The sequence below is a fragment of the Mauremys mutica genome, chromosome 11, assembly GCF_020497125.1.
Source record: "Mauremys mutica isolate MM-2020 ecotype Southern chromosome 11, ASM2049712v1, whole genome shotgun sequence".
NCBI lineage: Eukaryota > Metazoa > Chordata > Testudines > Geoemydidae > Mauremys > Mauremys mutica.
The window spans coordinates 19572616-19600227 of NC_059082.1; the positions used below are offsets into that span (position 1 = coordinate 19572616).

At 41.7% G+C, this 27612-nt stretch overlaps 2 protein-coding genes across 10 annotated transcripts in view; one reads left to right on the plus strand and one right to left on the minus strand.

Annotated features, from left to right (window-relative positions):
- Nucleotides 1-338: 338 nt before the first annotated feature.
- DTWD1 (DTW domain containing 1) lies at nucleotides 339-27331 on the minus strand. 6 transcript variants are annotated; one of them, XM_044979826.1, is made up of 5 exons: nucleotides 27304-27331; nucleotides 16998-17305; nucleotides 15244-15387; nucleotides 13229-13490; nucleotides 339-675 (listed from the first exon to the last, which is right to left on the minus strand). In XM_044979826.1, exons 1-5 carry the CDS (start codon nucleotides 27314-27316, stop codon nucleotides 446-448), a joined length of 957 nt encoding a protein of 318 aa, XP_044835761.1. In that variant the 5' UTR covers nucleotides 27317-27331; the 3' UTR covers nucleotides 339-445. The 6 variants fall into 6 exon arrangements, with proteins under 6 accessions (XP_044835761.1, XP_044835762.1, XP_044835763.1 ...); XM_044979827.1 differs by lacking the exon at nucleotides 27304-27331 and adding an exon at nucleotides 21188-21284 and having other exon boundaries at nucleotides 16998-17302; XM_044979828.1 differs by lacking the exon at nucleotides 27304-27331 and adding an exon at nucleotides 21188-21222.
- Nucleotides 21342-27612, plus strand: part of FAM227B (family with sequence similarity 227 member B) — a 200951-nt gene continuing 194680 nt past the window's right edge. For all 4 annotated transcript variants that reach the window (XM_044979817.1, XM_044979819.1, XM_044979820.1 and 1 more), the window contains exon 1: nucleotides 21342-21430. The gene's annotated coding sequence lies outside the window, so the exon portion shown is untranslated. The remainder of the gene's footprint in view (nucleotides 21431-27612) is intronic.

The window sequence follows — 27612 nt, forward strand, 5'->3', positions numbered from 1 at the left end:
CAGCTGATTCGTGCAAGCCTGGGAGGGAGGGGTGAGGAGGAGGAATGCGGTGTGTTTGGGGAAGAGGGATCCAATAGGACAGTGAGGGGGCAGGGTCAGGGCGGGGATTTGGGGAGGGATACAGTGGAGTTCGGGTGGGAGGGCGCGAGCCCCCTCTGCCTGTGCGCTGGAGGGCAAAATATCAGGACAATTTGCATTGGTGGGGATTCGGGACAAACAAGTAAATATTGGGACAGTCCTGATAAAAATCGGGACGTCTGGTCACCCTAAATACGCATCAAGTGTGTGCAGAACATGATCCTTCTCTTGCATTTGGAGCAGCATTACAGACAACTCCAGAGTGTAATACACGGTTTTATTATTGAACTCTCAAGTGTCATTTAGACAAAAAATTATATTACACTTTAATTATAATAAAGAAAAACAAACGAATAGATGTCTTGGCTTATTCTTTTCCTGCAGAATTCTTGGCGTTTTTTATCAATGTGTACATAAATGAAAAGAAAAAAAGCAAGTTGTCATAGTGTCCTTTGTAGCTCTCTTTTAAAACCTCCTGGTGATAATCCACAAGAAAATAATAAATGGCTTCAATTGTAGAAAGATACGTATCTGGCTTTCCTTTCTGGTGACGCCAAAAGCAAGTTTTCCTTGTTTTCAACTCAATTTGTAGTAACCCTGCCAAAAAAAAGGGGACAAATGTTAGGCATTGTGGCTTAACAAACAGAGCTCCAGACTGGGAATTGAGAGACTTGGATTCTGTTACCAGCTCAGCCATTTACCTGCTGGGTGACCTTGGATAAGTCTCCCCATTTATACAATGAGGGTAATGGTGAAAAGTGCTAGATAAGACCTAGGTATTTATTATATATTTAGGCTTGGCAGAATTCATTTTTTAAAATAATTTTGATGGATAATATTGGTTTGTTTTTAAGCATTCTTTCAATTGTTATCAATTTAAATTTTTACAGTTCTAAAAAATTATTGAAAACCCAGAATTGTATGCATTTTTATTGATTTAAATTTTCACAGTTACAGGAAATCATGTGCGGAGTCAGACAATTATTTACTGACAGCAGACATTAAGATTCAAAAAGTTAAAATTTTAAAACAGTTAAATACAAATTGTCAACATCACACATGAAAATATACAAAGCAAATAGCCTTAAATCAAACTCTAGGTTCTCAAGCACCATTTTTCTTACTCCGCTTATTTGTAAGTTTTAATTATTTTTAAGGATTTGATTCAGTCATGGAGGTCCTGGATTCTGTGACTTCTTCTGGGGCAGGGCTGGAGCAGCGGTCAGCCCTGGGGCTGCCGGAGCAGTGGCTGCTGGAACAGCTCACTGGCGGCCAGACCCGAGCCTGCCCGAGCAATGGCTGGGGTTGGGTCAGCCCCCCGGGGCTAAAGCAGCAGTGGTCAGCCCATGCCGCAGGAGGAGCAGCAGCAGCAGCAGGGCCGGAGCAGCTGCAGCTGCAGCCCCAGCAGTGCTGTTTGTCCCCGCACCCTAGGGTATTTTTAGTAAAAGTCAGGGACAGATGAATTTTTGTTTATTGCCCAGGACCTGTCCCTGACTTTATTGAAAATATCCATGACAGAATCTTAACCTTAATCATCATCATCAATGGAAATTTTTTCATAGATTTGTGTGGGTACTGTGAAATCAACATTTATCAATAAAAATGGAATCCTGCCAATCTTATATGTAACATCACAAAGATACACACAGTTGTCAGATATTGAGGGGTTTGTTGTTGTTTTTGCTTTTTAATGTTGGCAAAAATTCCCCCCATCCTCACCCAACTCAGAAAAGGTCAGTTTCATAAATATTTCTATTTGAGGCCCAGACCCTGATCTTCGTGATAGATCTTTTATCTACACAGTACCATTGACTCCATGAGTCTCTATATAGGCTTAAGGCCTGCCCACATAGATCAGGTTGCAGCAATCCTGCAAAGACTCAAGCCCGTGCCTAACTTTATGCCAGGGCTAAGGGCCTTAGAGTAGAAGGTATAGTTCCTCAGGGATTTGATTTTGAGATGTCTGGAATGGCTATAACAGGTCACTTAGGAAAGAAAATTGCTGAAGACAGGGTATGCAACGGCTTGGTGACAATAAATGTAAGTTTACTATCTGCTATTTTCTTTTTTTTTAATTTTATTGAAATTAATGTGTCTAGAGTAGTAGTAGTAGGACTTAATATATATTCACATCATCTGTTTTTAAGCAGAGCTCATTCAGTGGAGCTGAAATCAGTGGAGTTTTCCTTAAAACCTAATGGCATGATATGGCCCATATTACATGAGTATCTTACAGTGTTTGTTATATTTACAAAATTGAACAAAAGTAAATAAATGATGCTGATTTTGATCATGCAATGATTCGAAAGCCACTGAAGGCCCTGATGCTGCAACCTCTTCACTACTGAACCCTAAATAATCCTACTGAAGTGCAATCCCATATTACCCTAAAAAAAACCAACATTGAAGTCATGTCAACTACTCTGAAATTTCTTTAAAAATGCATAATAAGTCAACGGGATCAATCAGGTTAGCAAGCACTACAGTGTGTAATAAATGTTTGCAAGATCAGACTCTGAACTATAAGTATCTTCTTAAATGTTAGCATTAAGATGCAAAATCTGTATCTTGAGATAGTTTAACATCAGTAATTACAACATGGTCTGAGAATTGCTTGGAAATTACAGACAGAGAAGTTTGGTCCATCTCCATATGGCCCTATTTCAGGAGCCCAAACTGGCCTGTAGCCCAGCACTTACAATTTTGTACTTTTTATATAGCTTCAAGATACATTTAACTGTTTCTGGGGCAATCACAAGGTGAGTCTAGCTATTTATTTCACAGCTAACAATATGATTCCTTGTATATTAATAGAATTTTCTTTTCAAAGTACACTGTGTCATAACAGGCATTAAACCGTGTGTAAACTGGTAACAAAAAAAGGCACTAAACTGAGGATAAAAAAATGATACAGGCCAATCATTCCCTTTAATTTTTACACTAAAGGCAGTTTTCATAACACTAGTTTATCTCCTACATAAAGTTTCAATGACCTCTTTTAAACAGAGGAATACCCAATAAAACAAAAGAATGAAGGTGAAATTCTGGCTCAATTGAAGTCAATAGCAAAACTCCCACTGACTTCAGTAGTCAGGGTTTCACCTTACGAGTGGTGAACTAAAATTTAGGGAAGATTCCTCCAATACAAAGTTCACATCACTTAACATTTGGGGGCAGGGAAAGGGAAAGGGAAGTAAGATGTTAAATAACAGTCAGATCACTGACCCCAGTGGGAATACAGGCACAGGAGCAATTAATTTCAACACAGAATATTTAAGAGTTTCAGAACAAAAGATTTAGAAGAGGTCAAGTGTTACTGTTTACTGAGCATATTTCCATCATCTCTGTACTGTATCTATACAGCCAAAGGCAATATTTTATTACAAACACTAGTTGTTCTTATGAGTAACTTAGACTATCCAGGAAGTCAACATTTTGACTTTTTTCATGTTTAGTATCCACATATTTTGAGCTCAAATAATGAAATAAATGTTTGTGCCAATCTGGGATTTAGGCAGGATGGAAGTGTAGATATTTAGAAAACACAAGTATGGAGAATAAACAAATTTTGTCCATACAAAAGCTATTTTCTCTCACACGCACTTTATTTGGCTGACGGTCACCTTTCAGAGTTTCGTTCTTATGCCCTCATTCTTTATCTATGTGCTTTTATCACCACAAGCAACCATACTTCTTCACAATTACATCAAGACGTGTGATGATAGATATGAAAACCTGCACAAGCTCCCATTCTAATCTACTTTAATGACTGTATTGGGAATGAAGGCACATTTAGGCTTGAAAGAAGCCTGCTGTGAATTTTAAGAGTCTGTTCCAGGGGTCGGTAACCTTCGGTTTGCCGTTCCCGGCCAATGGGAGCTGCGGGGGGACGTGCCTGCAGACGGTCAACGTAAACAAAATGTCTCGCGGCCCGCCAGCGGATTACCCTGATGGGCCGCGTGCCGAAGGTTGCTGACCCCGGTCTGTTCTAACCACATTTAGCAGAATAAGCAAAAGTAGAACTGCACATGTGTAAGAAATTGCAAAGTAATCATGCTTATGACCAAAAACCCCCCCAAAACCCTAAAACTAGAAAAAAATACTGTTTTGAAGTAACACTAAAGTTGTAGTGTTGGAGGCGAGTTAATATGAAAATGAGAGACTAATATATACGTGTAAGAAGAGATAAGTTATAAATAAGTTTGTACAACAAACAGAGGTGCTGGAGGTGACTGTGATGAAATCATGCTGATGAACTTCCCACTTATGAGTAACTGATCACCACTTGCTGAGTGTTTTGCCTTGATAAAGATTAGTGAGACCTGTCCACTGAGTATGTGAATCTCAATCCAACACACTGTTTTATTCAACAACTAAAGCTTTACTCCCTGATTCTGCGAAACACTTGAACATGCTTGACTCTAAGCATGTGCTGAAGGGTTCTGCTGAATTCCCAGGTCAGATATAGAGTCATAGACTTTAAGGTCAGAAGGGACCATCATGATAGTCTAGTCTGACCTCCTACACAACACAGGCCACAGAATCTCACCCATCCACTCCTGTAATAAATCCCTAACCTATGTCTGAGCTACTGAAGTCCTCAAACCATGGTTTAAAGACTTAAAGGTGTAGAGAATCCTCCAGCAAGTGACCCATGCCCCACGCTGCAGAGGAAGACGAAAAACCCCCAGGGCCTTTGCCAATCTGCCCTGGAGGAAAATTCTTTCCCAACCCCAAATATGGCGATCAGCTAAACCTTGAGCATGTGAGCAAGACTCACCAGCCAGACACCCAGGAAAGAATTCTCTATAGTAACTCAGATCCCACCCCCATCTAACATCCCATCACAGGCCACTGGGCATATTTACTGCTAATAATCAAAGATCAATTAATTGCCAAAATTAGGCTATGCCATTATACCATCCCCTCCATAAACTTATCAAGCTTAGTCTTGAAGCCAGATATGTCTTTTACCCCCACTGCTCCCTTTGGAAGGCTGTTCCAGAACTTCACTCCTCTAATGGTTAGAAAACCTTCATCTAATTTCAAGTCTAAACTTCCTGATGGCCAGTTTATATTTGTTCTTGTGTCCACATTGGTACTGAGCTTAAATAATTCCTCTCCCTCCCTGGTATTTATCCCTCTGATATATTTATAGAGAGCAATCATATCTCCCCTCAGCCTTCTTTTGGTTAGGCTAAATAAGCCAAGCTCTTTGAGTCTCCTTTCATAAGACAGGTTTTCCATTCCTCAGATCATCCTAGCAGCCCTTCTCTGTACCTGTTCCAGTTTGAATTCATCCTTCTTAAACATGGGAGACCAGAACTGCACACAGTATTCCAGATGAGATCTCACCAGTGCTTTGTATAACGATACAAACACCTCCTTATCTCTACTGGAAATACCTCACCTAATGTATCCCAAGACCGCATTAGCTTTTTTCACGACCATATCACATTGGTGGCTCATAGTCACCCTGTGATTAACCAATACTCCGAGGCCCTTCTCCTCCATTGTTATTCCAACTGATGCCTCCCCAGCTTATAACAAAAATTCTTGTTATTAATCCCTAAATGCATGCCCTTGCACTTTTCACTATTAAATTTCATCCTATTACTATTACTCCAGTTTACAAGGTCATCCAGATCTTCCTGTATGATATCCCTGTCCTTCTCTGTATTGGCAATACCTCCCAGCTTTGTCTCATCCACAAACTTTATTAGCATACTCTCACTTTTTGTGCCAAGGTCAGTAATAAAAAGATTAAATAAGATTGGTCCCAAAACCGATCCCTGAGGAACTCCACTAGTAACCTCCCTCCAGCCTGACAGTTCACCTTTCAGTATGACCCGTTGTAGTCTCCTCTTTAACCAGTTCCTTATCCACCTTTCAATTTTCATATTGATCCCCATCTTTTCCAATTTAACTAATAATTCTCCATGTGGAACCGTATCAAATGCCTTACTGAAATTGAGGTAAATTAGATCCACTGTATTTCCTTTGTCTAAAAGAGCTGTTACCTTCTCAAAAAAGGAGATCAGGTTGGTTTGGCACGATCTACCCTTTGTAAAATAATGTTGTATTTTGTCCCAATTTCCATTGACTTCAATGTCCTTAACTACTTTCTCCGTCAAAATGTTTTCCAAGACCTTGCATACTACAGATGTTAAACTAACAGGCCTGTAGTTATTCGGATAGGAAAAATAGTAACTATGTTAGCAATTCTCCAGTCATCCAGTACAACCCCTGAGTTTACAGATTCATTAAAAATTCTTGCTAATGGGCTTGCAATTTTATGTGCCAGTTCCTTTAATATTCTTGGATGAAGATTATCTGGGCCCACCAAAGTCCCATAAAGCTGTTAGAGTTTGGCTTGTACCTCGGATGTGATAATATCTACCTCCATATCCTCATTTCCATTTGTCATCCTGCCATTATCCCTAAGCTCCTCATTAAAGAGACAAAGTATTTGTTTAGATATTGGGCCATGCCTAGATTATCCTTAGCCTCCATTCCATCCTCAGTGTTTAGCGATCCCACCTCTTTCTTTGTTTTCTTATTTATATGGCTATAGAACCTTTTACTATTGGTTTTAATTCCCTATGCAAGGTCCAACTCTACATGCTTTTGGCCTCTCTCACTTTATCCCTACATGTTCTGACCTCAATAAGGTAGCTTTCCTTGCTGATCCCTCCCATCTTCCACTCCTTCTAGGCTTTCTGCTTTTTCTTAATCACTTCTCTGAGATGCTTGCTCATCCAGCTTGGTCTACAACTCCTGCCTATGATTTTTTTCCCCTTTCTTGGGATGCAGGCTTCTGATAGTTTCTGCAACTTTGACTTGAAGTAATTCCAGGCCTCCTCTGCCTTTAGATCCACAAGTTCTTCAACCCAATCCACTTCCCTAACTAATTTCCTTAATTTTTTAAAAAAAGTTAGCCCTTCTGAAATAAAAAACCTTAGTCACAGATCTATTTTTGTTTATCCTTCCATTTAGTTTAAACTGAATCAGCTCATGATCGCTCGAACCAAGGTTGTCCCCTACAACCATTTCTTCTATGAGGTCTTCACTACTCACCAAAACCAAATCTAAAATGGCATCCCCTCTTGTTGGTTCAGCAACTACTTGGTGAAGGAATCCATCAGCTATCGCATCCAGGAAAATCTGAGCCCTATTATTATTACTAGCACCTGTCCTCCAGTCTATGTCTGAGAAGTTAAAGTCTCCCATGATCACACAATTCCCATTAGTATTTACTTCATTAAAAACATTAAAGAGGTCTCTATCCATATCCAAATCAGATCCCAGTGGTCTATAGCACTATCCCAGGGGAGGCTCTAGTAGTTTTCTTCCCCAATGTGATTTTTGCCCAGACAGACTCTGTCTTATCCATTCCATCACTTATTTCTTTACAGTCTACCTCATCATTGATATACAATGCTACTCCACCACCTTTGCCTTTATTTCTGTCTTTCCTAAACAGCACATACCCTTCAATACCTGTACTCCAGTCATGACTACTATTCCACCAGGTTTCTGTTGTCCCTCTAATATCTGGTTTCACTTCCTGCACCAGTAACTCTAGTTCCTCCATTTTGTTACCTAGGCTCCTCGCATTGGTGTACAAACATCTTAATTTTTGCTGTTTGGCTTCGCTCACATTCTTTATCCGATTAGGCCCTGACATTCTTCCTCCAGTATCACATATTAAACTGGTAGCTACACTACCCTTCCTCCTTATGTCCATTCTCCTACCCACGGCTGTATCCTTTCTTACTTCGTTTTCTTCCCTGGACATCTCCCAACCACCTCCCCCAAATTCCTAGTTTAAAGCTCTCTTAATCAGTTGTGCCAGCCTCCATCTTCGAAGTCCATTTCCCTTTCTAATCAGGTGAAGTCCATCCCAAGAGAACAATCCTCTGTCCATGAATGCCTCCCAGTGGCCATAAATCCCCAAAGCCCTTTTCATAGCACCACTGCCTGAGCCATCTGTTGATCATCATAATCTTGTCATACCTTTGTTGCCCTTCTCTAGGAACAGGCAGAATCCCACTGAAGATCACCTGAGCCTTGATTGTTATTATTATTATTGTGCAGGGGATTCAGAGCTCCACTAGTTTCAGCTCACTGGAATTTCCTTACAGTTCTTGAATTGGTTGCCCCACATGTGGAAGTGGCAAGGGGTTCAGCCACCTCTCTAAATCTGCAGATTCTCAACATGTCTGTGGATCTTGGGGAATTTAGCAAAAGCAAAGGGAAGCCACATATTGGTCCCTTGCCTCTGTGTTGCTAGGGTTCTCCTACCAACTGTTGTCTCTTGAATCACACTTGGTGTCCAAATCATAAAGGAAAAAGATTTGTACATTAGGCAGAGTCTATAGGAGTTTATGAAGTTGTTCCCCCATCTCCTGGGTTTTTTGGGGGGGGGGGTGGGGGGAACAGGGGAAGGAAATCTTTGCAGACCTGCACCCTGCTCACAAAATGCCTCCAAAGCAGTGGTGGGCAACCTGCAGCCCATCAGGGTAATCTGCTGGCGGGCCACGAGACAGTGTTTACTATGACCATCCGCAGGCACAGCCACCTGCAGCTCCCAGTGGCTGCGATTCACCGTTCCCGGCCAATGGGAGCTGCGGGAAGCGGCGTGAGCCATGGGGACGTGCTGGTTGCTGCTTCTCACAGCTCCCATTGGCCATGTCCGTGGCCACTGGGAGCTGCATGTGGCCGTGCCTGCATGTGGCCCACAGGTTGCCCACCACTGCTCCAGAGGATGGGATAAAGGGGCAACATGCCACAGAGACAGTTCCTTCCACATTCCACTAGCCTCCATGTGCAGTTACAGGCGATCATTTACTTGCAAAAGGAGAAGGGAGCATAGATGCTTTAAAAACTGAAGCAGATCATGGCATATATTTGCACAAGAGAATATGTAAATTAATAAAAGATTTGACTAAGGCCACAGAAAAAGTACCTACGCAATCTTCTACTTTAACAGCCATACTAATGCTGCCAATATGCTGCATTATCTCCGGGAAAGTAATCATTAATACTGAATGTAACAGTTCACTTTTCAGCTCCAGTGATCATTGATTTCTAATGAAGTCATCTATCAATCCTAACCAAGCATTAGCAACTTTCAAATATTTCCTGTCTGTAATGCAATTGGGTTTGGTTTGGTTTTCTAAAGATATATTACACCACTTTCCTAATAAGATTTAGAAATACTTAATTTTGTCCAAGTCTCCTAGGTTGTCTATTTCCGAGGCTAATTGATGTCCCATATTGCTTTCACTTGTAAGTGCAATTAGCTAGATTTACTGAAATATATAAACGCAGGCTTACAAAACACAGACTTTATTTTACATTTTCTTGGCACACTTCATTAATGGTTCTCTCCAGTATTTCTTTTAAGTTTATCTATTTGAACAAATACTGTAGTAACTTGTTTTTTGGAAACAGAAGAATGACAGTAATTGTGTAACTCTGATGTGTGCTCTTGAGGCGCATACAGACAGATGTGAATGCCATCAATTTTCCTGTGAGAAAAATTATACAACCAATCCACAAAAGAACTTCTAATAAATCCATATTGTAGGAAGTGGGGGTAAAATTCATGCCTTTAAGGTAGTACATACTGTGATGGAGCAAGGCCGGATGGCTACAGGAAAGTACTCAGGAACAGGTATGTTAGCCCCAGGCTAAGCAAATCCCTAGTACCTTGGGAACCAAAATGGCAGTTGCTCCAGGCTAATCAGGGCACCTGGGGCCAATTAAGAACTTTCTAGAAGGCACCAGAGAGAGCTACATTGATTGGAGCACCTGCAGCCAATCAGGACAGGCTAATCAGGGCACCTGATATAAAAAAGGGGGAGCTCACTCCAGTCAGGGGTGGAGGAGCCAGAGGAAGGAAGTGCGTATGAGGAGCTGGGAGTCAGAGACACAAGGAACTAAGAACTGAGAGGGTGTACTACTGGAGGATTGAGGAAACACCATACAATCAAGCAGCATCAGACACCAGGAGGATCCTATGGTGAGGATAAAGAAGGTGTTTGAAGGAGGCTATGGGGAAGTAGCCCAGGTAACTGTAGCAGTCAAACAGCGGTTACAAGTAGCACTATAGAGACTGCTGCAATTCACAGGGCCCTGGGCTGGAACCCGGAGTAGAGGGTGGGACCGGGTTCCCCCCAAGTCTCGCTACTCCTAAACAGACATAGGAGGAGTTGATCCAGACTGTGGGTTTCATCCAAGGGGAAGACCACTGAGGGGAGGAAAATCCGCCAATAAGCGCAGGACCTACTAGGGGAGAGGAGGAACTTTGCCACAATACTCAGCTAGTCCTATTTGAGGTACAATGGGGGGAAGTGAGGGAGACATCAATGGTATGGACACAAAAGGAGTCGCTGCACCCTCTGCTAATAAAGGCATTTGGTTCCATGATGGCTCTGCATAAAGTACAATTCACTTTTTGGTCCTTTTAGTCATCTCTATGTAGCCACTAGATGAACTGGTAAGATGACATGGACTCAAATGCCAACAATATGGGGATGATACACAGCTCTACTTATCCCTCACCATGTACAACTGTACCACCACCACAACCAAGATGAAAGAAGAGTTAGTTGAAACTGAATCTAAACAAGATGGAGGTTATCAAATCTGTCTGCCATTCTCTACATTAGCTTCCCATAGAATGTCAATTCAAATTCATGGTCTCAGTCCTTAATTCAAGGTGCTGTTCCAGAATGAAAACTGTGGTCAACCACTCTACTCCTCAGACACCATGGAATTTTCTATCATAACAGCAAAGCTCATCTGTGTAGGAGACAAAGCTTTGTCAAGAACCACCCCACACTATGGAAGGAACTCCCACGGGAACTAAGGACCAGAACAAATCTCACCACCTTCTGCTTCAAGTGCAGGCGCACTTCTTCGACTTACTTTCGCTAATATAAACATATAGTGTGTACATATTAAAAACCCAAAACACTAACCTGCAGAGACAGCTCTGCTCCTAGGGAGAAGAGAAGAGAGAACGAACCACATGTAACACATATTAGTCACATCACTTAATGGACTCCTGGAAGGCACTCAGGTACTTCGGTGACAAGGACGGTATAAGATCCTGACTAGACTAGAATTAGAATAGTGATGTGGAGTAGAGAATTTGGGGTTATATAACCTGGGGAAGGGTCTGCTGGGTCAACATTTAAGTAGATGAAATCCTTACATTATTATTATTTGTATTACTATAGTTCCTAGGAGCTCTAGTCATGGACCAGGAGCCCATTATGGTGATCACTGTACAAACAGAACAAGATCATCTCTGCCCTAAGGGGCTTACACTGTAAGAATAACACAAGACAATGGACACAGACAGATGGGGGAGTTCAAGTAAACAACACGACAGTCTTGGTCAGCAAGCTAGAGACAGTGATCTCTGTTGGATCAGTTTTTGAGCTGTTTGTCAGCATCACGGAAAAGGAGAGTTTTGAAGATTAATTTGGAGATGGAAATGAGGTAAGTCTGTGGACGTTTACAAGGAGCTTCCCCCAAGCATGTGGGGCAGCATGGGAAAAAGTACAGAAGTGTTTATTTGAAAATTTAACAATTGGGTGATGGAGGCTGGCATCATGGGCCAACTGGAGCAAGCATCGACAGCTCACTGGCAACTGAGAGGTGGTAGGTAGGTGGGGATGAACTGTGAAGTGCCTGGAAAGTACCGTAAATACAAGCATCTTAGGTTTGATGCAATAGAGAATGGGGACTCAGTGGAGGGATTCAAAGAGGGGCGTGATGTGATTCAAAGTGATGGGCTAGGAAAGTGATCTTTGCAGCAGTATTCTAAATGGACGTAAGTGTGGTAAGATTGCATTTGTCAAGGCCAAAGAAAAGAATGTTACAGTAATCAAGATAATAAGAGCTTGGAGGAGAGTTTTAGCTGTGTGGATGGATAAGAATGGTCATATCTTAGAGATGTTATGCCAAAAGATTCTGCAAGATTTAGGTTTAGCCTTGATTTGAGGACCTAGAGAAAGATGCAAGTCAAAGATGTGCATGCTGGTTATAGGCCTGAGTAACAGACAGACTGGTGGTGTCCACAGTGATTAGAAGGCAGAAGCTACTATTCTGTCCCATAGGCTGAAATAGGTACAAGGAAGGGCTATGCTGCAGTCCGATGACTTGGCCCTGCGGAGGGAAGGGGCGGGGGGAGATTTTCTTTCCTTAGTCATGAGCAAGACACCCATATAAATCCCAAGTTCCTTAGCTGCATGTTGTTTCCTGAATTTCATCCTTTGTGAACAAGATTTTTAAGTACCTTAAATTTAAATCAGTTCACATTTACATCATGCAATAAAGCAATACATCACTGTAGTGTATATCAATTTATTTCAAACACAGAATTTTTATGTTAAATTAAATATATTTGGTAATAGGATTTTTACTGGCTAATAAATTATGCTCATATGCAGTATTTTTTAATGAGCTAACTGGGCAGCGAAGCAGCATTCATCTTCCATGCAGGAAATCTGTGATGCCCACTCCATAGGCTGGAAGAAATTAAGCTGAGAAATACATACTTGCTAATACACTTGCCAGCTAATACACAGAGTAGAAATGAAGGAAATGTGCCTTCCAGCCTAAGGGCTTGTTCTTGCTCTTGTGAAGTCAGTTTTCAAACTGCCATTGATTTCAATGGGAGCAGGATTGAGCCCTACATAACACAAGTAAAAACTGCCAAATTGTTGTTACACATTTTAATTCTCTGTGGAATGCTTAAATATGTCATCCTTCTAATCAATATAACACAATGAAGGCTGTGCAGAACTACAAGTACATTGTGCTAATTCATAATAAAAGCAGCAATACTCATATTAAGTTTTCCACTGATGGCATTAACGATACTGTCAGAAAGAACTAGGTTCTGTGTGTAACACAACATGTTCAGATATTTGACAAAATGGAAAAAACCCAACAATTTTAAGTCATATAATTGAACCCCTGATGTATGTTCAGATCTATTTTCATGTATGTATTTCGACCCTGCTCATCACTATGGTATGCAATCAGGTCTTTGCACTTAGGAAACAAATACGTATATTTCATTTAGCCACTTTACTGTAGCTGTAACATCCCCTTTTATTTACTTATTTACCTTGAAGTCGCTCATCAGTGATTATTTTGTTGGTTTGATTCCAAGTACTGTCAATAAATATTACTTTCTTCAGTACAGTGTCTTCACTCCTGCTGTTTGATTTGTATTCACTTAGGTTTCGATCTTCTTTTGTTTCTATTTTTGGTTTCTTGAGAAATGGCTCTGACGAAGAATCATCATTGCCACAACTAACATTTTTTTCCAGATGGAGAATAATATCTTTTACCGAAATTGAGTTAGGACCAGGAAAGATAAGTGCAATCTAAAATGAAAACAAATACAGAGATCTGAGTGCCATTCTGATAGAAAACGATGTTAAAGTTTCAAGAACTTTTCTATTTAAAAAGAAACTACCTATTCCTTACAGCAATCCACACACACACAAATAAAATAAAATAAAACCATTTAAATCCATACAAGATGAAAGTGAACCTCTCTTTGAAAATGTATTTCAAATGCCCCAAAGGGTAAGCAGAGAGACAGGGTAAAAGAAAAACTAAATTAAGGCAACGGATTTGTTTAAATTAGTTATTTGCAGGGGTTTCATTAAATATGTACAGGCTTGGAAGGATTAGCTTTTTAACAGTAAATGTCAGTAAACATCAATTTCACCAACAATAACTGAAATTTACAGATAGGCAAAAATAGAAAAATGCTGCTTGAGAACTTATTACAGGCTGTCATTAAATAATTATTGTCTAATGTACCCATCGTTTCCTGTAACTGAAAACATAAAATGGATAAAAAAATTGACGAATTGCTTAAAACGCAAAATTTCATGCAACTGTGAAAAGGTAAATCAATAAAAATAAAATGTTTAAAGATATCCATCAAAATGATTAAAAAAAAATTGAAATCTGCCAAGCCTACATGTATACTACTTCCATACATGTTAAACAATGTTATCCTACCAAGCCAATATTTTCTGTGCAAGAAGGTACTATGCATATGTTTACACTAATCTATTTCTCTATGCCGGGGTGCAATCTTTTATTGTGAAGATGGCCAAATTCCATTTTTAATTATGGTCTATGGGCCAGGGTATAAATGTAGGACTACCTGTTACCCTCAATTAATTCATAAATGTTAAGGCCAGAGTGATGATTAGATCATCTAGTCTGACCTCTTATCTACAGCAGAACTCCCACAGATGTCAATGGTATGTCACACAAAACAATATGGCCTATATGCAATAATTAAACCTCCTTATTACATTCAGCATCCTAACGGGAAATTATGACCATTTTTAGGATCAGCAGTATTTTTTATTCCCCCCCACCCCCCCAGTCTTTCCCATCCTCCTTTCTCTGTTTCTCTCCCTCTTCCCTGTTCTTTCCTTGACATTTCCTTCCCTAAAGCAAATACCAATTCCCACACCCATGAACTTCATTCACTCCCTTCCCCATTTGTTAATGCTGACATTACAAATGTTAGGTTTCAGAATTCTCACTGCAGTGAAATTAATTGAGGACTGGGAGCTCATTCCTCACAGTCATCATTTCAGGCTCTGGGCTGACTCAAGAAGACAACATGTATCAATTACATTTGGTAGGTTTTCCCTGCACCAGGAAATACTAGAAACTTACTTTTTACAAAATAAAAGCTTAGATTCTGCAGAAGTTGAATATGTCAAGCAGGCCACATAACTCCATCAAGCAGGGCAATACAGCCAGTGGGTTTGGTGTTTGACACTTCTGCTCTACGCAGTAAGTAAAACACTCGCTACAAAGCACAATGAACCAAATCCTCTCTCTCCTCTGTAGGTGCAGAGGATCGTGGACACAACAGAATCTGTGTGTTTAGGCTGCATGTGGAGGCAAATTTCCATGAGCCTGGCAGGATGTCCACATCCCTACGCACTGCAGAGATGTGCTCTGGGTGGGGTGGAGGAATAGTGGCAGAGTAGTTGGATCTGCACTCCCCCTGCAAAGGGGAAGAGCAATATCAGCAGGAGTTGGGAGATGAAGGCACATGAACATTTCCCCAGCACACAGCCCTGTTACAGAATCTCTTACTTCATGTCTTTTTTCTTCATAGTCCGGAATGCAAGGATATGTATAAATGGTCACATCTTCAGGCGCTAGGAGTTTAGCATGGACAGCAGTGCTTTTGCCGTCAGTTTCATTTGGGTGTTTAATTATGTCAATCTTCAAGGGAAGCTACAACAAAAAATGGAAGACATATAAACAAATTTGGGCATATGTCTAGGAAATCCCCAGACAGAAACTTTTTAAAATATATAGTAAATTCATATAAAGTTTCCTAAAAATGTTTTGATTTAGATATATAAGAATATGGAAGTTCCTAATTTCCACTAGACTGTTTAATGCAAAATAGGGAAAGAAAACAATCAGAGTAAAATACATAGAAAATAGCACTCACTGCTTTTAATAATAAGCAATTTAGCTATTATATGTACACACTTGACACTCTAATGTTGCTAAAGTGAAGGCTATATTGATACTTTTGTTATTAATGACTGAGAATTAAAATTGATGAGACAAAAGAAGTTATGCATTTAAATTTAGAAGCCTTATGCTTCCAATCCTGAACACCTATTTGTATTGGATATTTCAACCCATTGAAATTAATACAAAACTCTTTGATTTCAAGGAGAACAGGGTCAAGTACAAATGGGTAAAATTTTCAGAAGCACCTAACTGACTTATGAGCCAAAGTCTAATTTTCAATAGGCCCTTGGCACTTAAGTGCCAAAGTGACTTTTGTAAATGGGAACTTGGCACTTCTGAAAGCTTTTATTCACTATCTCAGCTGGAAAACAATATATTTTAAGAAAATTAACTGACAATTATACAACTATGAGCCGTTCTTTATTATTTTTTAAGTTCACATTTTGGGTCATATTCAGCCCCGGTTTAAATGGGTGCAGCTCCATAGCATTTGTTTATACAACCTCCCCACTATAGACTCATAGATTCCTAGGCCAGAAGTGGCCATTGTGATTGTCTAGTCCAGGGGTCGGCAACCTTTCAGACGTGATGTGCTGAGTCTTCATTTATTCACTCTAATTTAAGGTTTCACATGCCAGTAATACAGACTTATGGAAAGAGACCTTCTAAAAACGTTAAAATGTAATATATAACTAAACTATTGTTGTATGTAAAGGTTTTTTAAAATGTTTAAGAAGCTTCAATTAAAATTAAATTAAAATACAGAGCCCCCTGGAAAGGTGGCCAGGACCCAGGCAGCATGAGTGCCACTGAAAATCAGCTCGCATGCTGCCTTCAGCACACATGCCATAGTTTGCCTACCCCTGGTCTAGTCTGACCTCCTGTATAACATAAGCCATAGAACTTCCCCAAAATAATTCCTAGAGTGCATCTTTTAGCAAACAAACAATCTCATCTTGATTTCAAAATGCTTATACCACTGGTACTTACAATTTGGAGAACCTTGGTGAGAATGGGTTAAGAAAGAGTTTAAAGAATTAGCCCTAATCCGAATTGCTCAATTTCATAACTTTATACATGAGGAGTCCCATTGACTTCAGTGGGACTCCTTGTATATGTAAAGTTGAGCATATGCATAAATATTTGCAGAACTGAAACCTTAACTATCCATTTTCTTACATCTGGTTCCTTAAACCAGACTGCTAACCCTCCTTTATCATAATTTATTCATCTATCATGACCACTGTGTTAAAGATGACCTAGAAAAAGCAAACATTGGCAATGTATTCACACACACACACACACACACACACCACTAACAAATAATAGGCACAATAAACATGTTATGTTTCACTAACCTTCACAACTGGAATTTCTTTGGTAGGCACCGTTTCAACTGGAACATAACATGAATAACAATAAAACATCCTTGAACTACCGCATCTTGGGCACTTTGATCTCCCACTTTTTTGGGCCTTTTCAAGAACTTCCCAGGATGCTAACTGTAAATTCTGAAGTGGGTTATCTTGAAGCGATGAAGTAGTCTGTTGTTGTGAATTTTTCAAACATTCAAAATTTCTTTTTAATTTCTGATGGCTTTCTTGGTTCAAAAATGTAGATGGATTTAAAGACATCTTTACTTTAAACAGACCATATGCTGTATCTGCTAAAGAAAAATACATTGTATCTGATGTACTATAAACAGACTAATTTCTAAAAAAGTAATCATCATGTGGTCATCCTATTGAAGTAACACATACTTGTTATTACTTATCACAACAGAAATCAACTAGATCAAATCAAATTAATCCCAAAGAGCTTTAAAAAAACCAAAACTCTGAGGCTCCTATCAGGAGCCAGATTCCTCTATGCTAGGTGCTATACAAACAGATTAAAAGGTGGTCCTTGACTTAAAGAACTCGAAGACTCGGGCCTTGACCATGCAAACATGCACAATTTTACTCAGACGAGTTGTCTCATCCACTTTACTCATGTGAGTAAAGTTACAAACATGCAAACTTGTAAATTCAAGCTGTAAACTTTCTGATTTTGCAAACACTTTGGCCCCAAACCTGCTAACTGACTTCAGTATGTGCTTAACTTTACTTACATGAGTAGTCCCATTAATTTCCAGTAGGAGTAAATGTTTGCAAAGATAAGTATACAGGTTTAGGTCCCAACCCCGCAATTTGTTGGGACAGATCCCTGTGCCTACACAAAACCCCACTGATATGCATAAGATTCTGAGAGGGCACCGTGGTTTTCCAGCATGCAATAAATTGCAGGTTTGGAGCCATCGACAAAAATGTTAAGCCAAAATTTTCAAACTTGAATGCCTAAAGTTGAGCTCCTAAATTAAAAATCAGCCACTTGTTTACTTTAAATAACTTTAGTCATCCAAAGTCTCAACATTTTCACATTAGCTTCTGTAGATGTGTTGGGGGTTTTTTTGTTGGCAGCTTAAAAAGATATATTTATCTCCAAGCAGCAATAAAGATATTAATTAAAGCATTTTTTGGTTAAACTTAACAGTTCTGTTTTAAGTAGAGGAACAAAATATTAATGCAAGAACTGTAGACTGTTCATCCGAGATGTCAAAACAACATAGAATACTGGAGCCCCTTACACCACATAAAAGGGCTGGCAAAAAAGGGCCCTAAAAGCCCTGTATTCAACTGGGAGAGAATTCCCCCAGGGCAGGCACAGCCTAATACACTGGGTTCTCAGGTGTAGTAAGTGACATGCCAGGAGTTGCACCACACAACGCTGTGATATTTAGGGTAGCCTAGACTAGTGGTTCTCAAAGCCGGTCCGCCGCCTGTTCAGGGAAAGCCCCCGGCGGGCCGGGCCGGTTTGTCTACCTGCCGCGTCCGCAGGTTCGGCCGCTCACAGCTCCCACTGGCCGCGGTTCACTGCTCCAGGCTAATGGGGGCTGCAGGAAGCAGTGCGGGCTGAGGGATGTGCTGACCACCCTTTCCGCAGCCCCCATTGACCTGGAGTGGTGAACCGTGGCCAGTGGGAGCCGTGAGCGGCCAAACCTGCAGACGCGGCAGATAAACAAACCGGCCCAGCCCACCGGGGGCTTTCCCTGAACAGGCGGCAGACCGGCTTTGAGAACCACTGGCCTAGACAGACTTCCAGAACTATTTAAGTTACGCCAGGGGCTTCTCCAGCTCCCTGGGACAATCCAAGAAGAGGCTGCAGAGTTCTCTTATAGTCACCTAGTCTCTTCTCCCAACCCCCAGTGTGCTTTCTGTGCTGCATCTCCTACGCCTTGGCTACACTTGCAAATTTGCAGCGCTGCAGCAGGGTGTGAAAACACACCCTCTCCAGCACTGCAAATTGCGGCGCTGCAAAGCGCCAGTGTGGTCAAAGCCCCAGCGCTGGGAGCGCGGCTCCCAGCGCTGTATGTTATTCCCCACAGGGAGGTGGAGTACGGACAGCGCTGGGAGAGCTCTCTCCCAGCGCTGGCGCTTTGACTACACTTAGCACTTCAAAGCGCTGCCGCGGCAGCGCTTTGAAGTGCAAGTGTAGCCAAAGCCCTAGTTTCTTATGATACACTTATGATGTGATGCAACACAATAGATTTAAAAAAATGCAAGACAACATGATGCAAAATAAACTAATACTTCTCTCCAATGTAAATTTAGAATACACCCCAGGGAAAGAGTCACCATTTTCTGCTAAAATAAACACTCATACAGGTCATGAAAAAATGTATTTCCAAATTCTGAGGCTTTAAAGGAAATTAACACCTCTCCCTACCAAACACACCCTTTTTACAATCAAAGTTTGCACTGAACTGAATCTTGAAAAGAATCAGGGGGAAGAGGGTGGGGGGAGAATGAACTGCCCTTGTGACAGTTGTCAAGCCTGGACTAAGGCCGCTAACCATACAGATTCTTCAAGGAGAGAAGAGGCCAAGAGGCCCTTTGATTTGATATGCATTCCCAGCCTGCAAACTGATTCTCTTCAACATAATGCCTTATGGCAGTGTGGTGTTCAATTATGAAGCCCCAAAGCATTTTCATCATTGACGCTGACAGGAGAAATGCTCCTGTTAGTGGAAAAGGAAAACCTCTGTGGTCTCAAAATAATAGCTAAACAAAAACTTAACTGAAAAACATACATGTAATATATTTTTGCAAGCACAACAGCAATACAGTTTTCACATCCTGTAAGACTGAGAGCTTGATTCAGAGAGCAAACCAGTCATAATGATTCCATCTGCAGAGTAACCTCCTACCACAGTAAAGAAGTCTTTCTTATGTGGAGAGAGACTACCTCATATGGATGAATTTTAAGGCATTTTAATCTCACTCACTCACTCAGGAGAATTGCTCTGTAGGTTTCAGTGAAACACTGAAAACTATACTGATCATTTTCAAAGTCACCCGCAATCAAGCTGTTCCAAAGTGACAGCCCTACTCACTAAATTCTGCTCTGGGTCCTGGGAATAGTGCACTGTTAGGACTCAATCCTGCAAAGTGGTGAGTCCCTCCTCAAAAATGCTGTGAATTCCCTCAACTTCCATTGAAACCAAATGTGAACAGGCCCTTTAGAAGCAACAACAAGGATTAGAGCACCATAAAAAAGGCAATAGGAAATACAAATTAAATGTTAAAAAGGATCGATGCCTTTCCGGTTTCGATTTAAACAGAAGGGTCTGTAAATCAGAGGTACTGGAAAATAATAAAAATTATCTTGCCAAACATTATTAGACATCACAAAAACATACACTTTCTATTCACTATCTTCTCCTACTACCATTTTTAACAGGATAAGAGAGCTATTGCAAACACTATTTTGGGAGGCAAGTACGGTCCTTCGCAGAAGCAGGATTGCCCTGAGACTCTCAGGAGCTTGCCTCCGTGAACATCAGAAGAGATTCCATTGCTCCCCAAGCCTGGACATGATGGTCCTAAAGGCTCCACTGCAAACACTGAAATGAGGGGACAATGTACCGCACACACCTGTATGGGCTGCTCTGTACCACAAGGGCCCCATCCAGTCATTGAAACTAGCATCTCCTCCTTGCCCATCCTACTCGGAGGAAGGGCTCCTTGTGAACAAAATCCCTCTCATCCCTCTAAAAGCCTCCTCCACACACATCTAAATGGAGCAAACTCCCTCTCCTCACTACTCCCTTTCAGTCCTCCCCATAGACATCAAAACAGAGTGACTCCTCCCCGCCTTCAAAATGGGGTAACTGCCCACACAGGGAGCCGGAAAACATCAGAATGGGGCATCATCTGCCCAAGGACCCTCCCTGCAAACATCAGAGTGAGGGCAGGCAACGCGCTCCGCATGCCCGGCACGAGCACCAGCCCGCCCCTTTAATCCCCCCCCGCTCGAGCGGCGGGGCCCGGGAATCAGGCACCCCCGGGCGAGGAGGCGCTGCAGGTGCCCAGGCCCGGCCCCCACGGAGGGCAGACGTTTACCTGGAGGAACCCAGCCCCACTCGCGCGTCTGGATAATCACAAGAGACCCCTCCTGAGCCACTCGCTCAGTTCCAGCCCTAAAGAAACGCTGCTGCTCCGAGTCCTACCTGGCGCGCGGCAGCGCTCTGGGCCTAGGTCCGGACTCCGGAACCGGAACCAAAGGACCCGGCCTCGGTCTGCCCGGGGTGCGGGACACCGGAAGAACGCACCCGGGGGAGCGCTTTTTAGGAGACGCTTGGTTGCTAGGGGGCCTTAGTAACGGTACGCAGCAGCGAGCGCTGCTGCTGCTGCTGCTGTTCGCTGCTGGGGCAGGTACTGAGGGTTCGCGGCACCGTGCGGGATTCCTGGGGGTAAGGGCAGGGGAAAGGAGGGGGCCCCTCTCCCTTAATCTTCTGCCTCCCGGCCCCACACAGACCGGGATTTGGGGTTTGATACAAGCCTTGGTTTGAACTGAAGGAAGAGAGGGGAGGAGCCGGGTTCGTCCCGTCCCCATTTCTGGGCATCCCTGGTAGGACAGTCCTCCTGCACCCCGTCTTAGAAGTGGCCCTGGGTCCACGCAGAGGGTGCAAGGGGGTCTTGGTTGTTCACAGCATGGCTTGTCTCCAGGGGGATATTTCCCCCATTGTGTCTCATGGTTAACAAGGAAGGAAAAGTTGAAACAGGCACTCAAGAGTACTGATGCGAAGCGTGAAAATATGAAAATAACCAACATATTTTAGGTTTTATTACAAAAATAGTGTAGTGCTGCTGAAAGCTTAGTATGTTTCTCCAATAGCCGCAAAATAGCATTTTAAACTAGTAAAATAAATATTTATCATATGTACTTGTTTGGTATCACAGATAGGGAGTCGAGGGTAAATAACATATAAAAAGGCATTTGAAAAAATGAATTAAATCCCTCAGATACATTTTACATTCCTACAATATAAGATTTGACCCAAGCCACATGAAAGTGCTCTGTACATTTTAATTGCCAGTAAACATTTTCTCCATCATTGTTGTTTACCACCTTTTTTCACTATGTTCAGCAGTCTTTTTGGGGGTGGTGCAAGATTCAGTGGTGGTAACGTTACAGTTTGCTGCATTCACTGAAAATCAGGAGCTGGCTGTTTATAAGAAAAAGAAAGCTCTGTGTAGCTTATATCTTGATCATCAGCAGTAAAAGAAAAGGAAATTAAGATCTTGCTTCAGTCCCTCATTAACTGCAATAAAACAAGATTCCTAAACCACCATGTTTCTCATTCATTATAACAACACTGAACAAATACTGCTGACAGGTTATGTTGGAGAGGTTATACTTATCTGCATAAATGGAAAGCATAATCTTTTATATTGCATAGTATTTAGAATACAGAAAGGCATACTTCTAAGACCTGCCTCAAATATAGTGCCTCACATTAATTTTGACACACTAGACAATATTTTGATTAAACTTATAGGAAATAGATATTCTTATCACCCACACACCTTTCAATATAGAGTTTATAAAGATATTAAAAAGGACCATGGATAGCAGTGTAAATCCACAGTAATTCTGCTGAATTTTGCAGCAGTTGGCTGTAAAGTGTTGAACATTCAGCCGCCCAAAATCCATCTCATTTTGTCCCTCTTTATTTTTCAAAGCATCTTAAAACTTTTTTAAAAAGTTTTTAGAATAACTGTTGACCCTATATTTTCATCTTTTCTTCCTGTCCTTTACTTAGCCTAGTCTATTTATTTATTTTTATTTTAAGAGGATAGTATTTGTTTATGTTTATGTTTCATTTCATTGACAAGGAGTGCACAGTAGATACAAGATTATTGTTACTATTACCTTTTGCTATTGTATTATATTGTATTGAAGTGTGCTGATAAATAGAACCTGAGTTCTGCTTAAATGTGTATAGCTGCATTTTTTCACTGCTAAACAAAATGATTAGGAGATAACCTTGCCTATGTCACTAAGGTGTTGTGATGCTTAATTAATTAAAATGCTATGATAACTTTTAATAAAAGGTACTATAGAAGATGTATTATTAGTTAATGTACTTTAGTACGTTTAATAATGCTTAGGCTTTTGCCATTCTTGTTGAACATGGGTCACTCATAGCTGAAATTTGAACATACAGACTTACATTCAGAAGTTTTCAGTTTTCAGTATTTCAAATGAAATATGGTTCAGTATGTACCTGATTTGTCATGCCATTTACATTTTTTCACAAATTTGGATTCCCTCAAGAAAAAAATACTTCTTTTAGATTTGGAAACAAATTGTTCTCTGTAGTTTTGCATGACTGAGAGATTATGCTTTAAGATTTAGTAACATAAATAATGCCATATTACTAAAATGAATTCCAAATGATTTGATGACTGTTTAGTCACTTGTTGGTTAAAGGAGCAGTCTGTGGTATATTGTTCATCGTCGTATTGCAGACAGTATTCTTGGGCAAACTGCTGACATTATAGACAGATATTATGCCAAATTATGATCTCAGTTACACTGATGAAATCCCATTGACTTCAATGAGATTGCATGGATATAACTGAGAGCAGTATTTAACCACATCTTATTGTTGCTTTTGGCTTGACATGTTTTCTTGTTGGCAATGTGTGATATACTGCAGTAAAAAAATAAGTGGCTGCATTTCACAGGAGTTAGATTATTTCACTGTCAGTCTATGGCAGTCACAATAGGTTTGTAAAGTGATACACTACAGTATCAAAGCTTCTTTTTTCAAGAACTAACTTTTCACATTTTGTGACACTGTAAGTGGAAAAAGCTTTTGTTTATATGACCAGGACAGCACCTTATTCTATAATAGTCCCCCAACTCTTATTGCTAAAATGTTGTCTCAACAGAGTTTACTAAATGGTACCATCTACTATTTTATTCAGATAATATCTTCATGTATTTAATACTAAGAAGCACTTTATTGGGAGTTGCCAGAGTTCAGCACTTCTTAAGTGTCAGAACAAAAGTACATAAGAATGGCCCTACTGGGTCAGACCAAAGGTCCATCTAGCCCAGTATCCTGTCTTCCGAGAGTGACCAATGCCAGGTGCCTCAGAGGGAATGAATAGAACAGGTAATCATCAAGTGATCTATCCCCTGTCACTCATTCCCAGCTTCTGGCAAACAGAGGCTAGGGACACCATTCCTGCCCATCATGGCGAATAGCCATTGATGGACCTATCCTCCATGAATTTATCTAGTTCTTTTTTGAACCCTTTTATGGTCTTGGCCTTCACGACATCCTCTGGCAAGGAGTTCCACAGTATTTGAAACTGATTAACTCCTTTGCATTCTGCTTTGTACAATGATTTGAAACATATTGGCATTGTAAGGATCTGGGGACCAGATCTGTAGAGCTTGGGACAGCTGATAGTCCCACAGAGCCATTAAGAAGCCATGCAGAACCACAGCCAGGGAAAGTAGGAGCCACAGGAAGTACCGCCCAACAGACCCAGAGTGACAATACCCTGCAGCCCTCTTATTCACCATACTTGCTCAGCAGAAGCAGCACTACAAAGGCTCCACCGAGGTCCAGCTGCCTCATATGCTGCCTAGTTCCAGTGACTCACTACTGGCACTGAGTGGAACAAGGCAGTCCAATTACACCATTTTCAGTATGGACTTAGTGAGGAAGTAAAGGATGAGCTAGCCCACATTGAGACCCTGCCCCATTTTGATGCATTCATTGACCTCTCTCTCCACATTGACAACCAGCTGCATGAGCGAAAGGAGCGGGGGGCACACTGAAACCCCAGGGCCCAACTAGGAACTGATGCAGTTTGATGTGGGCCACTGACACTTGACCCTGGAAGAAAATGAATGGCGATGGCTCAGTAATCTGTGTTTTTATTGGAGAGCACCAGGACCAGCACTTAATTTGTGCCAGGGTGGAGTCCTGGCACTTCCTAGGCTTGGCAGTTCATTAGCCCCAGCCCCTCTGGGCTTGCTACATCAAGTATGAATGTAAAAAATTGCTTCAGCCCCAGCACCTAATTATTGAGCCCCAGCACCTCTTTCATTACAAATTAAGCATTAACCAGGACATGCCTTTGCCTTGAGCCTTGAAGCAAAGATGGCTCAGGTGGGCATTCTTCTTCTCTCTCTTTGATTTCATCATCCTTGGAACCAGGAATGGGAAAGCTGATGCCTTATCCCGAAAGGGGGAGTTGGGCAAGGAACCTAACCAAGAATCACCTTATCTCTTAAAACCTCACAACTTCCTTAGTGCCACAGAGTGCAGAGACCTCCTTCATCTAATCCATTCTGCTTCATGGAACAATCCGTTATCCCAGGAGATAACAGGACATCCTGATGAAATGAGGGCCAGAACCAAAATACTATGTGCCACACAGGATGGCATCATCTACCTTCATGGGCGCATATATGTTCCACCAGGGTGCCCCCGTCTATAAGTGCTCCATCTCTGCCATGACACTACTTTGGCCATCATAAGACTTTCCGCACAGCTTCTCCTTTGTTCTGGTGGCCTTCTTATGCGATCTGAAGTCCGGGATGACATTGACTCTTGTTACCAGACAGTGTGCACCAAGACGCCCTATACTAAGCCCTTTGGTGTCCTAGTACCCCTGGAGATCCTGCCTAGAGCCCGGGCCTCAATCACCCTTGATAGCGGAACTCCCTGTCTCTGATGGCCGCACCATGGTTTTGATTGTTGTAGACCAAATGACCAAAATGGTGCACTTCATCCCCTGTAACAGCCTGCCCTCTACTGAAACACCATCTCAGCTCCTAGTAGTTCATATGATCTGTCTTCATGGGCTTCCCGGCTGTATCACCTCAGACTGAGGCCCGCAGTTTGTCTCACTTTTGTGGCATGAAGTGCTCCAGCTAATGGATGTTTGTGCTTTTACCTCCTCCACATACCACCCCCAGGCAGATGGAGAGCATGAACCAAGTATCAGAGCAATACCTAAATTGCTTTGTCAACTACTGATTCTCCCTCCTTCCTTATGCTGAGTTCTCATACAAAATCACCAACCTCACCTCCATGGGGCAGAGTTCCTTCTTTACCAATTAGGGGTTCCACTCTTGCTTCCAACTGGCCTTGCCAGCGGCCTCCCTGGACCCAGTAGCTGGTGGCTGGATCCAGCAAATTCACCGTATCCAGGAGGAGCTTAAGGACCATCAAAGATGCAGAAAGGGACTACAAATTCCTTCTAACCCACTAGTTTCTTGGACCCTTCCAGATTTATCAGCAAATCAATCCTGTCATCTTCAAATTACAGCTCCATTGATCTCTTAAGTACATACCATTTCCCATGTATCCCTCCTGAAGCCTTACATAGGGTACCACTTTCCTGATTGGTCCCATCAACTGCCCCTGCCAGTCAAGGTCCATGGGCATGAGGACTATATAGGCCACTCTATCCTGAAGTCTAAACTGCGAAGAGGGAGACTGTGCTACCTAATTGATTGGGAGGGCGATGGTCCCAAGGGATGCTCCTGGGAGACCACTGCCTATGTCCATGCCCCGACCTGGTAAAAAGGCTTAATCAAAACCAGCTGGATTTAGGGTGACCAGATGTCCCAATTTTATAGGAACAGTCCCGATATTTGGGGCTTTGTCTTATACAGGCGCCTATCACCCCCCACCCCCATCCCGATTTTTCAAACTTGCTGTCTGTTCACCCTAGCTGGATTAACCAGGTCCGGCATCCACCGAGAGGAAGGGGGCCTTGAAGTGGGGGATGATGTAAGGATTCAGGGCTCATGAGAACCTAGGTCTGCAGAGCCTGTCGACAGCTGATGCTCCCACAGTGCCACCAAGAGGCCATGCTGAGCCACAGCCAGGGAGCACTGTGGGGAGTAGGTGGTAAGCATGCCAGTTTGGAGTGAAAGCAACAGGCAGTTCACCTGGCTATGACTCTTAAAGGCATGTCAAGAGGCATTGCGATTGTATGTGGGTATCAAAGAGATGTTAATTAGGCTGATAAACATAAGCCCATTTGCTTGTATTGATAAAAATCAAGAGTAGATGCTAAATGTGTTTGTCAGTGTTTATCTATATTCTGTTGAAAGTTTACCAATGTAACCAAATTAGCTTGTAGATGCTAAATCCTTTTCATATCCTGTAATTCTATATTGCCTTTGCATTATATATGCAACTATACTCAATGGTTAGTAGACTAAAAACCTGGATTTAGCATTGAGATGAAGCTTACTAAAATAGCCCATGTCAATAACATTACTATCTGAAGCTTGTTGACTCACATTGAAAAACCATCTGTAAACCACCTTAGTAGTTTTGAATGGCTGCAACAACTGAGTGGCCCATCAATGGAAGCATGCTGCATTCTTCATCAAAGGAGGATCCCACATGGAGATGACGATGGTCAGCTTGCCAGCCTGTTTCACCTATAACAAGAGAAGCATTGGGCAAGATCCGGTAGCTCTGATCTTTCTGGATAATATTCAGGGGGCTATTCCAGATGCAAGATATAGTGTGACCAGATGTCCTGATTTTATAGGGACAGTCCTGATTTTTGGGTCTTTTTCTTCTACAGGCTCCTATTACCCCCC

What these genes read in the sequence shown, in the direction of transcription:
- DTWD1 (XM_044979826.1), bottom strand. An exon ending in AAGAAATTCCAGTTGTGAAG is followed by an intron (nt 15,388 to 16,997) that starts GTTAGTGAAACA and finishes TTTTTGTTGTAG; the next exon opens with CTTCCCTTGAAGATTGACAT. An exon ending in ATGAAGAAAAAAGACATGAA is followed by an intron (nt 13,491 to 15,243) that starts GTAAGAGATTCT and finishes TTTTCATTTTAG; the next exon opens with ATTGCACTTATCTTTCCTGG.